Raw genomic sequence first — 14,592 nt, 5'->3', positions numbered from 1 at the left:
GCACTTCCTGTCCTAGGTTCAGGTAAGGCTGGCTTCCTATGCTTACTAACACAGCAGCCCCCTGCAAGGAGTCCTGGACTCCTAGGAGAAGTGACCTAAAATGACATGTTGGCCTGAGACACCCATAAAGATTGCTAATATGGAAGCTCCCCTTCAGGTATCCATTCTGACCACAGCTGGATGAGGCTGATTAACCTCTCCTACCCCAATCTATAGTTTGAGATATTATCTGTGATATAGAGGATAGCTCTTAGGAGGACTAAATGGAGAAATCTTAACTCTCCTGTCATAAAAAGAACACATTGACAATCACATATTCATAAGGTACTTCCCAGCTTACAAAACCTCTTCTCATACAATTTAACCTAAGAAGCCATTTTTAAAAGCTCCAACTATGCTACTTGTTGACAGGGACTATTTCACTATTGTTTTTGTCCACCAAACACCCAAAAACAGTGCTTGGCACATAGTAGATGCTTAATAAATACTCACTGATCAATTGGTTACAAAGCACTGGGGATGCAAACAACCCCATGGAGCAGGTGATACAAGGATTATTATCTCCATTTTGGTTGGTTGGTTGTTGTCCTTCATTCTTGGAGAGGACCAAAATGACATCACTGTGCTAGAGTCAAGTTCCACTATGTCCAACTGCGGCTGATCAGACCAATACGAGCTTAGAATGTTCTGCCACAGGTTGGACTGTGTGACCATTTGGGGTGGATAGGCTAAATTTGCACACCCTACGTTTCCTTTGAGCTGTTTCAATTCTGCTTTGCTCACAGAACACAGTACCCTTTCTGATGAGGGCATGCCATGCTGAGCGGTCCTGTGCTAGTGTCTCCCATGTCATACAATCAATTCAAAGTTCTTAAGAGAGACCTTGCGAGTGTCCTTGTACCGCTTCTTCTGACCACCATGTAAACATTTGCCCTGTGCAAGTTCTCCGTATTAGCTGAGGTTCAGGGAGATTGAAGCTGGTGGTGTAATTGATAGAGGGCTGAGCCTGGAATCAGGAAAACGTGAATTCGAAGTAGCTTCAGGTGATTATTAGCCATGTGACCCTAGGCAAGTCACTTAACCTCCACCTGCCTTAGTTTCCTCAAGTATAGAATGAAGATAATAAAAGCACCAACCTCCCAGGGTTGTTGTGAGCATCAAATGAGATAATATTTGTAAGGCAACTTGGCAGACACATAGCAAATGTTTAATAAATGCTTGTTTCTGTAAGTGACTTGTCTAGGGTCCCACAGATAATAAAATTTATAGTTTCCTAGATTGGAATCTCGAACATGATCTAGTCTAACCCATCTTTCTCCTCAACACACACTCCTCACATTAATGAGCAACTGAAGTCAGACAGGTTAAGGAATTTAAGTAAAAGTGCACAGGTATTAAAAGGTAGGACCAGGCTTAGAACTCAAGTTTTCTGATTCCAAGATCAATATTTTCCACGAAACCAAATTGCTTTTCCATAGAAAGCGTGGGACGTCAAGGAGAAGTCAGCCTGGACATTAAAAAGAAAGAAACCAAACAAGCCTATAAGCCTTGACCTCATATGGCTACAAGGATAAATTAAGGAAAAGTTTTAGATGAGAGAAGGGAAAATCAGGAAAAGAAAGCCTATCTTGAAACTGGATGTCCTATAGATATCTCAAATGCAACATGTCCCAAACTGAACTCATTATCTTTCTCTCCAAATCTTCTTCTCTTCTTGACTTCCCTGTTAGTGTCAAGGGGACCACCATGCTCCCAGTCACCCAGGCTCACAAATTAGGGGTCCTCCTCAAATCTCTCACTCCCCATGTCCTATCTCTTCCCCAATCTTGTCAATTCTGCTTTTCCAACCTCTCCCAACAGTCCCTTCTCTCCTCTGACACTGAAATCTGTACTAGTGCAATAGCCTTTGGTTTGATCTCCTTGCCTTGTCACTCCCTAATCCAGATCTACTCAGTTATCAAAATGATCCTCCAAAAGTGCAGGTTGGATCCTGTCAGTTAGCTCTTCAGTAATCATCAGTGTCTCTCCAGTTACCTCCAGAATCAGATAGAAAATACTCTGTTTGGCTTCTAAAGTCCTTCATAACTTGGGTGCTTCCTACTCCATCCCTTTAGTTGCGTTATCTTCATTTGTGACCCCATTTGGGGTTTTCTTGGCAAAGATACTGGAGTGATTTATCATTTCCTTCTCAGCTCATTTTACAGATGAGGAAACTGAGGCATACAAGATTAAGTGATTTAATCCAGGGTCACTTAGCTAGTAAGTGTCTGAGGCCAGATTTGAACTTGGAAAGACTTAACTGCCCAGTGCATTCCTTAATTTAAAATTAAAAAAAAATAAATCAAATTTTAAAATTTCAATTGAAAGCCTTAACTTAAAAAATTTTAAGTCAAAATTTAATTTAAATTCTGAAAATTCTAACTTAAATGTCAAATTTTAATTTAATATTTAAAAATTAAAATTTTAATTCAAAATGTGAAATTTAAAATAATTTGTAAATTTGTTTTAAGTTTTAAAATTAAGTTTTAATTAAAAAATTTTAAGATTTAATTAAAATTTTTTAAGTTCTTTCTTTCCAGTCATCTTACACCTTATTCCTCTTTACATACTCACACATATGCTGCATCTAGCAGCACTGGCCTCCTTGCTCCGACTCACACAAGATAACTGAGTTTTCACTACCTATCCTCCATTCCTGGAATGCTCTCCTTCCTTACCTCCACCTTCTGATGTCTCTGGCTTCCTTCAGTTCTCAGTTAAAATCTCATCATCTGCCAGAATTCTTTCCTGATCCCCTTTAAGGCTAGTGTCTGCCCTTTGCTCCTCCCTTTAGACTACATATCCCCTGAGGGCAGGATCTGGTTTTGCCTTTGTGTCCCCAGCATTTAGCACTTAATACATGTGATTGACTTGACTGCCTGCTAGAACCTTGGTATATAAGACCAACTTTAACTAATTACACCTATAGGGGCAGCTAGCTGGTACAGTGGATAGAGCACCAGTGCAGGAGGACCTGAGTTCAAATCTCACCTCGGACACTTGACACTCACTAGCTGTGTGGCCTTGGGCAAGTCACTTAACCCCAACTGCCTCATCCTGGGCCATCTCCAGTCATCCTGATGTCACTGGATTCAGATGGCTCTGGAGGAGAAGTGAGGCTGGTGACCTGCACAGCCCTCCCTCACTCAAAACAAAGTCAAGTGCACGTCTTGTCATCATTTCTCTGATGGCCTGGTCTTCTTCAGCAACGAAGGATGAACACATACACCATTACACCTATATATTTCATCTTAGTTATTTTAAATCCTGTTGTGCTTTTCTAAAAACAAACAAACAAACAAACAAGTAAATGGCTTTTATCCTCTCTCCGGGGTCAAGAACAGGTCTGAAAGACAGGAGCTTGGAGGGAAAGCAGGGCCAGAAGAGTGTCATGGTATAATTCAGCCTCTCCAACCACTTGGATTGGGAAACCAAAGGCCAGTTATGGAGAGGGAGTGTATCACAGAATTAATGAATCATAAGACAGATCGCCTGAGGACCTGAGACATCTTGAACACAATAGCATCCCCTGCTGGCCACTCAGTAACTCAACCACATGAGAGAACAGAAGTAATTCACAAGGTTGTACTAGAGTTTAAAGATGAAATGGACCATAGAGATTATGAAGCCCCACCCCCTCAGTTTCACAGAAGAGGCAAAATAACCCAGGGGGGTCAGGAGCCCTTAGTTACAATTCTGTAAAGACTTGACCCTCTAATAATTTAACTTGCCTGGTAGTGGTCGGAATTGTGAGGCAAAATCAGGCCTCCTGACCCTTGGATTAACAGTCTTGAATTCCCTCTAGCACCTGAGCCAGGGCTCAGCACACAGTAGGCCTTCAATAAGGATCTGCTAAATATGAAATACTTGATGAATGAATGAGTCCCCTTTGTCTTTACAGCTGCTGGGGTCTCTGGTAGAGTTCCTAAGTTGCAGTGCAGGATGTCAAGCTCAAAACCAGGCGATTGCTGGGGAGGTCTGTGCATTTCAACTGGGGGTAGGGGACAGTCAAAGGAGAGTGGAAACTCATGGCAAGATAATACAAGCCAGATTTGCAAAGGTGAACAAGATGTGGTGGCAGGTATGATGGAATCATGGCACTGCAGGTCCATTTACTTACTGAACCACATTATGAGAGATGCTCTGAAGCATGTGCTTTGCCTAAGCTCGCTCACAAGTCTAGGAATGACCCTTCATCTCCAGTGGCTGGGCCCCTACAAATCTGTACATTAGCCAGGGCTGCTCTATCACTTCCTTTTTGGGAGGGGGGGAAGAGGGTTGCTTTTTCTTAATCTGAAATAGTGTTTTCTATTCTCAATAAAAGTCAACAAACACGAACACTTCCTGTACAAAGAAAAACAAAAAGAATTGAATATGAAATTGTGAACTTCCCTGCTATGCATAGTTTGGTTTTTCTCCACTATATTCAGTTTTTTAACATTCAAAGATAAAATGGTATTTCCAGCACTGCCTGCTTGTATACCCTTCTGTTCTCTTCTGTTTATTTTTAAATAAACAGGGGAAAAGGAAGAGAAAGAGAAATATTAGGCACCTATTATGCGTGAGTCACTGTGCTAAGTGCTTTACAAATGTTCTCTCATTTGAGCCTCACAGCCACTCTGGGAGGTAGGTGCTATTATTATCCCCATTTTACAGCTGAGGAAAGTGAGTCAAACAGAGATTAAAATGACTTGCCCAGGGTCACACAGCTGTAAAATATATGAAGCTAGATTTGAATGTAAATCTTCCCGGCTCCAGGCCCAGCAGCCTGTCTACTGAATCATCTAACTGCCATCGATAAGGCCACAGATAACACCACTGATGCCATTTTATTCTTCTTTTCTTCCTTTTTTAGGATCGTTAGCATTACCTCACTTCCCAACTCTTCTCCATTCCCCTCCCTCCACAGCATGTATATACACGTAAGTACATAGGACTCATGGCATGGCGTCATGGAAAAGAACACTGAACTAGGCATTGGAAGATGGCTTCTGATATAGTTTTGCAAAGAAAAGAAATGTATGACATTGGGAAAGTCCTTCTCTGTGATTCATATCCTCTTGTGTAAATGAGGGGCCTGGACAAGAGGATCTCTTAGGTCTCATAAATCTCATATTCTGTAACACTTGCCCTAATTATCTCTTAACCTTGATCCCTACATATCATACTTCTCAAACTTTTCTCTTGTGTTTCAATCATTCATCTCAACCATTCCAACCTCTATCTGTATAGCATGAGTCTGGTCCATTACTCACTGAAGTCCCTCTTTCCTGGGAAACTCACTGATATTCTAGCTAGAAAGCCAAGGGTCATAGGCTCAAGGCCTCATAGATTTAGAGTTGGGAGGTACCTTAGAGGTCATTTAGTTCAATACCTTCATTTTTACAGATGAGGAAACCGAGGCCCAGAGAGATTAAATGAGTGGTCCAAGGTCACATAGTTACCAGATGCAGCTGCCACTACTACTAGGAAAAAAAATCAAACTGATTTCATTTTGTAATTGATTGTATTTTGTACCAACCACCATTTTGTATAACTGCTAAGTCACATTTCTTTGTCTCTGAGTTAAGCTTAGAAATCCCTAAGTTCAGTCTTCTTATAGATCACTGTTCAATCTTTACGTCAAGGAGACCTGTTATCTCTGTACTATTAACTGTGCTTGCAAGGATACAGGTGGACACAATAGGTCCGCTTCCCCTAGCAACAAGGAAGACAATCTCATCCCTCCCACCCACAGAAACCAGATGACTTAATTCTGTGTCCTGTCCATGTGCTCTTCGGTTTTTATCTGCTTTCCTTAAACCATGAAGTCTTGTAAAGCCCAGCTCAGTCTTTTGGCTTGCCGAGGAGCTACGGACCTTTTTTATTGGTAACTGCTAGCCTCACCGATAAATTGAATGTGCTTGGAACTTTGTTGTCTCAGTTTACCTCAATTTCAATTGTGATACTAGCCAACATTTTTATATCTTTAAGGTTTGCAAAATGCTTTATGGGCACTATTTCACTTGCTCCTCAGCAACACTGTGAGGTAGCTGCTCTTCTCATCTCATCATCATCTTACAGATGAGGAAACTGAGACTGGGAGAAGGTTAAGTGATTTGTCCACAGCCAGATGGTTAGTAAGTATCCTAGGCAGGATTTGAATTTAATTCTTTAAAGATGAAATCTGAACCTAGGTCCTCTGATGTCACGTCTAGAGTTCTCTCTACTTTAGACTTGGAGCTAAAAGAAATCTAGAGGTCACTGAGTACAATGAACTCATTTTACAGATGAGGAAACTGAGGCACAGAACGTTCAAGTGATTTTCCTAAGGTCAGAGAACTAGTATTTCAGAGAGGATGGGAACTTGGATCTTCCTGACTCCGTATATCTAATATCCAATCCATTATGCCACCCAAGTAGGGTCTTACTGTCCAAACAGCCACAAAATATAATATTTCTACTCAACCTCACTTCTGCCCTAGGATACCATGTAAAAAAAATGTGGAAAGGACAACCATTGCAATTAGCCACCCTGGGGAGCATAATATTTTAGGCAGAAAACCCCACCAGGGTCACCGCTTAGAGGTAATTCTCATTTCTGCCCTGCTGCTGGTATGTTGATAAACTGAACGAAGCAAGGTATTCTTTATAGCCTATGAGGACATTAAGGGACTTACTTGAACCTAAAGATTAATGGCAAGATCACTCACTAATGTAGCTCATTAATGAACAGTTATTAAAAATACATCATAATTATTTTTTAATCCTATTTCCTGCTGTACCAAAGTCCAGATGTATTTGTTCCTTCCTTTCCACATCTGAGTAACTGGAGAGAATAAAATGTGTTCCCCATGGGATGTGCAGGGTAAGGGGTGGGAGTAGCAAGGAGGAAAGAGATCTGTCCAGGTAAAGGCAGGGAGGTGGTAAGAAAGTGTTGGCAACCAAGGGGGAAGAAAGGACCTCAAGTGAGCGATGCTCTGCCCTCACCTAGGACTGGGGCAATGTCAGTGACTGACAGGTTCTAGAAAAGTTTTCCTGCTAGCCTGAGCACATGGAGATGGAGAAAGTCAAACAAGCATGGTGGCTGTATTCCGGAACCTCCATTTATGGTAAGCATGGATAGGGCTTTATGGGAGAGGGTATCCTCTTAGGGAAGTCCCATGGCTTCTGATTCTGTAATTTGCATTTTGTTTCCTCTCTTTCAATAAAGTGTTATTACTAGTAATTCTGAACTGCTTGTGATGCTAGTTATTTGTATACTACTTCCTATGAACTGCTTAGGGGCAGCTAGGTGGCAGTGGATAGAGTGACAGGTCTGGAATCAGGAAGACTCATCTGTCTGAGTTCAAATCTGGCCTCAGATACTTACTAGCTGTGTAACCCTGGGCAAGTCATTTAACCCTGTTGGCTTCAGTTTCCTGGTTCTGTGGAATGGGAGGGGAGGACTGTGAGCCAGAAGATTAAGAAATGTCTTAAAGGGCATCTGGACCCTTTGGGTGATGATCCTCTTACCTGAGAATTATCCTTGTATATTTCCTTGTGTAGCCCATATAGTCTCTGGGAGTCCTTGTCCCAAATCGCACTCCCACTGGTATCCCTGGAGTCCATCTGTAAAATAAACAAAATGAGGCTTGAAGAGGAGTGACATGCCCAAAACACATTGTTGGAAGTAGCAGATTCGAGATTCAAATCTAGGTCCTGTCTCTCCACATCCAGTGCTCTCTCCATTCCATCAGCTGCCTCCAACTAAAGAGAGTTGAGCATTTGAAGTTATTACTGAAAATCATGAATGACCTTTTCTGAGCCCTTCTATAATCTCACTCCTCATTGGAGGGATATGGGTAAAAAAGAAAAGTATGGGGGAGGAGATCTGAAATATTTACATAAGCATGATGTGATATAGGGTGTCCCAAAAGTCTAAGCTATTAAAGCTTAGGACTACACTAAGACATTTGGGACACCCTAAGTAAAGTGAACTGAGATTGGCTAGGAAGACTCTCATTCTGAATGAAAGATCTAGAGGGAAATCAAATATTTTATTATCTTGCTTTTTATCCTAGCTACTCAATTCAGATCAACACAGATCGTACCTACTGTGTGCAGAAAATATTGTGATATTCCAAAGGAAGTTACTGAAGTTACATAAGGCAAGGCCCCTGCTCTAATAGAGCTTACAGAATAGCAGGGAACCAAGACATGAACATAGATGTCAATAATTCTTGAGAAGTGCATTAAAGGAGGACAAAGGGGTGGAATCAGATTGAGTAAAAAAAATGGATGGAATTTAAATTGAGCTTTTAGAAGCTGGGTGGGAATTCAGTAAGGGAAACAAGAAGAGGGCATTGACAGTAGCTCACTATGTGTAACAGGCTCAAACCCATCCAGCTGACTCCCAGAGCCATCTTACCGCCTACCTGGACATGACAGCCTACCTCATTCTCCCACCCCAGCTTTCTACCTCTTGCACTGGACCCAGAGATCAAGTCAAGTATCATCTCTCCTTCGAAGGGATTGTCACTTGACTTCCCTATGACTCTTTTCATTATTCCAGGGACTTCCCAGACCTAAACTATCTTCCCTTTCCACCCCTTCCGTATATAGGCTGTTTTCCCCTATTAGAATGGATACCTACCCCTCTCTTCACAGAGAGATGATGGACTAAAAATGAAGAATGAACCACCCATTTTTGCACATGGTCAATATGGAAATTTATTTGGTTGACCACGCAGATTTGCTAATGAGGGTTTGTTTTTTCTTTTTTGGGTGGGAGGAAAAAAATGCTTGATAATTAAAAAAATAAAATTTAATTTTAAAAAGAAAATAAGCTCCTTGCAGGTAGGACTATAAAACATAACATAGCGATGTCAAGATGCAGGTGAGGGGGCTGGAGGGAGATAATGAACTCAGTTTTGGGCATGTTAATGATGGGTTCTGCAGAACTATATTTATCCAGCTTGTTACAGTCATCATCCCTTAATTTTAAGGAAAAATCTGAAAGGCCATATAAGGAGGAAAACAGAGCGAGAAGAAAGAGTTCTTACTCTTACAGAAAATGTTCATAAAAACAGTTTATCAAGGTCGAGACATCACAAAGGGAGGGGAGGCAGTTTATCTAGATTTTCAACACCATGTCAAGGATTCCTTTGGAACTAGGAGAATAAGTAGAATGGCAGTAACATACCTGCAGGGGTTTATTTGTACAGAAAGAAGGGTGCCCAGTTACTCTGAGTCCTGAGGGTGAGGCCAAATCAAAGGTTTCAGGATGCACCAGAGGCATGGGCAAAGTGCGGCATCTGGGTAGACAGAGACACACCTCCAAGCCAGGCAGAGCATGAAGGCTGCTTGGTCAGTGTCAGGTCTGATCCAGGATGGAGGACCCAGTCAGGAATGAAGTCCTAACCAAAAACAAGGCTTGGTGTTCACGGTTCTGGCTGGTAACAGGGATGACCGGGGCAAGGGTAAGGATTTGTCACATGCACTGCCCTCTCTCCAGTGGGCCTGAATCAGATTAAAATGACATTGGGAAATATTTGACAAAGTAAATAAAAATACAATAAAATATAGATAGCATTATATTTAAAATTAAGTCAATATTGAATCCCCTACAGGGATTCTTATACACAGAAGAGCAGTTCCCACTTCTAGTCTAATCTGACATCATTGATTGAGAACACTTGCCTCTGGTCACACACACAGACAGCCAGTGTTTATCAGAGATGGAACTGGAATATAGATCTCCCTGGCTCTATCTGTTGTGTGAAACCGCCTATAGTTACAGCTTTAGAGATGGAAGGGACCTTAGTGGCCATTTAGTGCACCCCCCTCTTTTAGAAACTAGTCCAAGATCACACAGCATCAGAAGAGGGATTTGAACCAAGAGCCTTGGCCTCCAGAGGTACTCACTGCACCAAGAAAACAGATACATATTTAACTGAGGTGAAATGTCAAGCCTGGGATGAGCATCTCAGGAGCCTGCATAAGTGGTAAAGTCCACATGACACAAGTAGGGTAACATGGCTTATGATGAGACAGTCTGTTCTCCCATCCTGGTGCGGGGGAAAGATAAGAGCTAACAGGTGCACATGGCTCTCCTGAGGCCGGATCTCATGGGAGCTGGTAAGGGTAGCAGAGGGCCAGGTCCTCTGGGAATCCCCTACAGTTTTAACAAAAATCATTCAAGAAATAAACGACAAAAAAGTTAAATAAAGCACAACCCTTCTTGGACAAGTGGCTTTTCCAGAGTCCTTTAAAGTTTACAAAACACTTTCCTCACAACAACCCTGTGAGGTAGGCAGAATAAGGGTTTAAGGCAGCAGAACTGAAGCCCAGAGGTGAAGGGTTCCCTGGGGTCACATAGCAAAAGAGGTGTCAGAGGCAGGATTCGAATTAATGTTTCGATTGCAAGTCCAACCCCCAATGTGGAGGGCGCAGCACTGCCTTGGAACATCCATCAGAAATGGTTTTTTCCCCTATGTGGTACCAACCGGTTGTGTATCCTGATGAATTCAACAGGTTAACTCTCTCCTTTGCTCTGCCAAAGTAGACAGAGAGATTAAGGGTGACTGAGGCTTCCCACTGCATGGATCACTGGAACAAATTCTTCTACTTGAGCCAACCATATGACTGACCTTTCACCTTGAAGATGAAGATGAGCCAACAACCAGAAAAGCAACTGGTCAACATTCTGCTGCTTCCATTGGTGAGAGGCTGGGCTGAGTTGGGGCCCAGTACCTTTGATTTGTCTTTCATTTCATTCATTTCAGTTCAATTCCAGTTCAATCCAATCCAATCCAATTTAATCTAATCCAACAAACATTTGTTAAAGTACCTACATATGTCCAAGGTACTGTGGTGGGTGCTGAGACACAAAGAAAAAATTAGACTTCCTGGCCCACTAGGAGCTCACAATCTATCCAGGTGAGTAAAAATAAGGTCAATTGAAGAGGGAGAGGACACTGACAACTGGGGTGAAGTGGAGAGGGGTGGTCGGAGAAGGTCCCTCCCCAACTAGCCTATCTCCTATAACTCCTGCCCCTACAATGGTAAAAGTTTAATCACCAGCTTCCAATCTGGTGATTCATGATTTCTAGCCAGGGGGAATTAAAGGAAAATAACAACAAATATATGGTTAATTTATTACTCTCAAGGGCACTTAAACTACCTATTTTGCATGGAGAGCTGGTGGTCCTTTCCTAATATTTTCTTGTGAAATTAAATATACAGAAAATGTGTTAGTATTATTTAAATTAACTCATTAAATTAATAAAATCAACCTTAAAAGAACAGAAAATATTTTAGCATTAAAATTTAATTCATTAAGTTAATAAAATCAACATTACAACGAACAGAAAATGCTTTGAGGTTGTTAATAATAATAAATAGACACTGATAAACTGTGAGCTACTTTACTGGAGGGATTATTCACATGATTTAGATCACAGATTAATTTTAGTTTAAGTAATAATAATAATAATTAATACTTTAAAGTTTGCAAAACATTTTACAGTCCAGCTAGGGGTGATACTGTGTATAAAGTGCTAGACCTGGAGTCAGGAATACTGAGTTCAAATTTGAGCCCAGACACTTACTAACTATGTGACCCCAGGCAAGTCATTTAACTGCTGTTTTCCTCAGTTTCCTTATCTGTAAAAAGGGGATAATAATAGCACCTAACCCCCAGGATTATCATGAGGATCCAACGAGATGATATTTGTAAAGCGATTAGCACAATGCCTGGCACATATCAGGCATTATACACATGCTAACTATTACTATTATTACAGTGTTTATTAAGAAAATTGTTTAGAGGAAAGGTAGAGGTTTTTTTAATTAATAAAAGAGAAATTAGATTTTTAAAACCAAAATAAGGTTTTTTTATTATCAAGATCAATTTTGATCAATTCACATAAAGAAGAAATTCAGCATTTCTCAATAGCTTCATGTTATAGACAAGGCACATGAGAACTTCTCCTGTCTCCCAAGGGATGCCTCCTGACCTACAGACAAGAGATATTCATACTAGGTCAAGGAAAAGTACTCTCATCCTCACATGCTAAAGCTGATATCTTCCTGTCAAGAAGCCTGAAAGAACATTTGAAATCTAGTCCACACTTTTTCCTACTATACTTTTTCAAAGGATCAAAAGGGAATGGGAGGCTTGGGAATAAACGTCTTCATGGAAGATAAAACATAGCCACACTTGTTTTGAAGTTTCAAAGAAAAAAAATTTATTTACAATAGAGAATTTTATTTGAAACATGCATTTTTCTTTTCTTTTCTTTTTTTTTTTTTTTAAAACAAATCAGCAAATGCGGATCAAGTTTACACTCCTTAAGGCAAGAGTCCCCATGCAAAATAATACGTGTTCATATTAAATCCAAAAGACATCCAACATGGGAACTCATGTACAAAGGGATAAGCTAGGATCGGCAATTTGTCATTTATTAGAGAATTTGACAATCTCCCTGATACAGGAACTCTGAGATCAACTTGCTATGAATTATACTATGAAAATGCAAACAATAGCAAGAAATTCTGATAGTCTTCTGAGAACTGCATACAATTAAATCAACTTTATTTAGAAAGAAAATACAGTAGTGCATACGAAAAAGTGAAAATATAACCTGTCCACATAAAGGTATGGACATCAGTGTGCCAATGGTCATATTGCACTCGATAGTGTAGTCCAAAAATTTGGTTCAAAGTTAGCTTTTCCCCATTTTGGCAATCAGTTCATCACAAATCTTGGTAAGTTCTTCTATTTCTTTATTCTGAAAGGAAAGGAAAGAAAGAGACTATTAGTTGGAGTAAAATATTCATTTTGGTTCCTTTTGGGGTCCTCACCTACTACACTCTCCTGATTCCTAGAATTACTTGTCTGATATATATGTGTATGTGTGTGTGTGTGTGTGTGTTCATCCTTCATTGCCAAAGAAGACCATGCCATCAGAGAAATGATAACATGACTTGCACTTGACTTTGTTTTGAGTAAGGGAGGGCTGTGCAGGTCACCAGCCTCACTTCTCCTCCAGAGCCATCTGAATCCAGTGACCAGATATTCATCAGGATTAGATATGACCCAGGATGAGGCAATTGGGGTTAAGTGACTTGCCAAAGGTCACACAGCTAATGAATGTCAAGTGTCTGAGGTGAGATTCGAACTCAGGTCCTCCTGACTCCTGCACTGGTGCTCTATCCACCGCACCACCTAGCTGCCCCAAATATGTTAAATGAATAAGGTTATAAAGGAAGCTGACTACATTGAAGTACAGTTATCAAAATATTTTAAAAAAGAAAATAAGTTTACCACATCCAGTTTAAGAATTTTTGATAGAATAGGATTGAAATTCTCAAAACAAACATAACCTATTTGTCTCGCAAAGGCAACTCTGAAAGAGATGCTAGAACACTGATGTCTCTAAGCACAGAATTGAGATTAATGGGCAAGCACACAAGGAGGCACATTCTCTCCAAAGCCAACTGGACAAATCTTCACAAGGTAGAAGGATTCTATGAAATTTCCAGGGGTGTCCCCAAACTGGAAAAGTACATCATGATATAATGGAATTCTGGATTGAGAGTCTGAAGAACTAGTTTCAATATCTTTGTAGCCTTGGAAAAGTCATTTAATTTAACTGGACCTTCTTCTTCATCTGTAAAATGAGAGGGTTAGACTAGAACAAAGATCTTAACTCTATTTGTGCCATGGATCCTTTAGTCAGTCAGAAAATTATAAACTTCAGTGAGAGGTTAGTAAAAATGAAGATGCAAATTTTTCTCACTCATATTCAGAGATATCCTGAAATCTATCCATGTACCCAAGATTAAGAACTCCCAGATGTGAACATTTATTAAGGATATAGGATCATAACAGGCAGCTAGATGGCACAATGGATCGAGTGCCAGACCTGGAGTCGAGGGCCTGAATTCAAATATGACCTCAGACACTTACTAGCTGTGTGACCCCAGGCAAGTCACTCAACTCTGTTTGCCTCAGTTTCCTCATCTGTAAAATGACCTGGAGAAGGAAATGGCAAACCTCTCCAGTATTTTTGCCAAGAAAACTCCAAATGGATTCACCAAGAGTAGGACACAATTGAAAAAAGAAACTCAGTTGACTGACTGATAGGATCATAGATTTGAAGTGGAAAGGACCTTAGAGGTTTCTTGAGTAGAACTCCTTCACTTCAAAGAAGAAGCCACGGAGGCTCAGAGAGGGACAATTTCTTGCCCAGGATCACATGACTAATACGTGTCTACGGCAGGACTGCCCCCATGTCCAGTGCTCTGACCTACACTCCCTTCCAACTACAGAGCCTGTGATTGTAAAGAGGACTAAAGACTCCACAGACCCTGGGGCCAATGCCTTCTGAGAGAGTATCAGATTTGGGCCATAAGCAGGTCCTTTACCTCAGACATCAGGCCTGGCAAAAGGCAGCACGGAGAAAGCGCCTACTCCTGACTTCTCACAGAACAGATGCTGCTTCTCACACAATGGCCTGCACTGAAGGAAACCACTGCTGTGTATCAGGCACTAGGGGATCAGAGTCTGGCCCCACTTATCCAATACAT

General features: G+C 40.9%; 1 protein-coding gene across 10 annotated transcripts in view; it reads right to left on the bottom strand.

The window, feature by feature from the left end:
* Window positions 1-12,223: 12,223 nt before the first annotated feature.
* Window positions 12,224-14,592, bottom strand: part of TACC2 (transforming acidic coiled-coil containing protein 2) — a 298,693-nt gene continuing 296,324 nt past the window's right edge. For 7 of the 10 annotated variants that reach the window (XM_072624400.1, XM_072624428.1, XM_072624443.1 and 4 more), the window contains one exon: window positions 12,224-12,791. In XM_072624400.1, the coding sequence (XP_072480501.1) occupies window positions 12,726-12,791 (66 nt within the window). In that variant the 3' untranslated portion in view covers window positions 12,224-12,725. The remainder of the gene's footprint in view (window positions 12,792-14,592) is intronic. The other 3 variants (XM_072624434.1, XM_072624458.1, XM_072624464.1) reach the window with 1 other exon arrangement.

This window comes from Notamacropus eugenii, chromosome 1 (assembly GCF_028372415.1).
Source record: "Notamacropus eugenii isolate mMacEug1 chromosome 1, mMacEug1.pri_v2, whole genome shotgun sequence".
NCBI lineage: Eukaryota > Metazoa > Chordata > Mammalia > Diprotodontia > Macropodidae > Notamacropus > Notamacropus eugenii.
The sequence above is the reverse complement of the archived record's forward strand: the minus strand, read 5'-3'. Positions and strand labels throughout refer to the sequence as shown.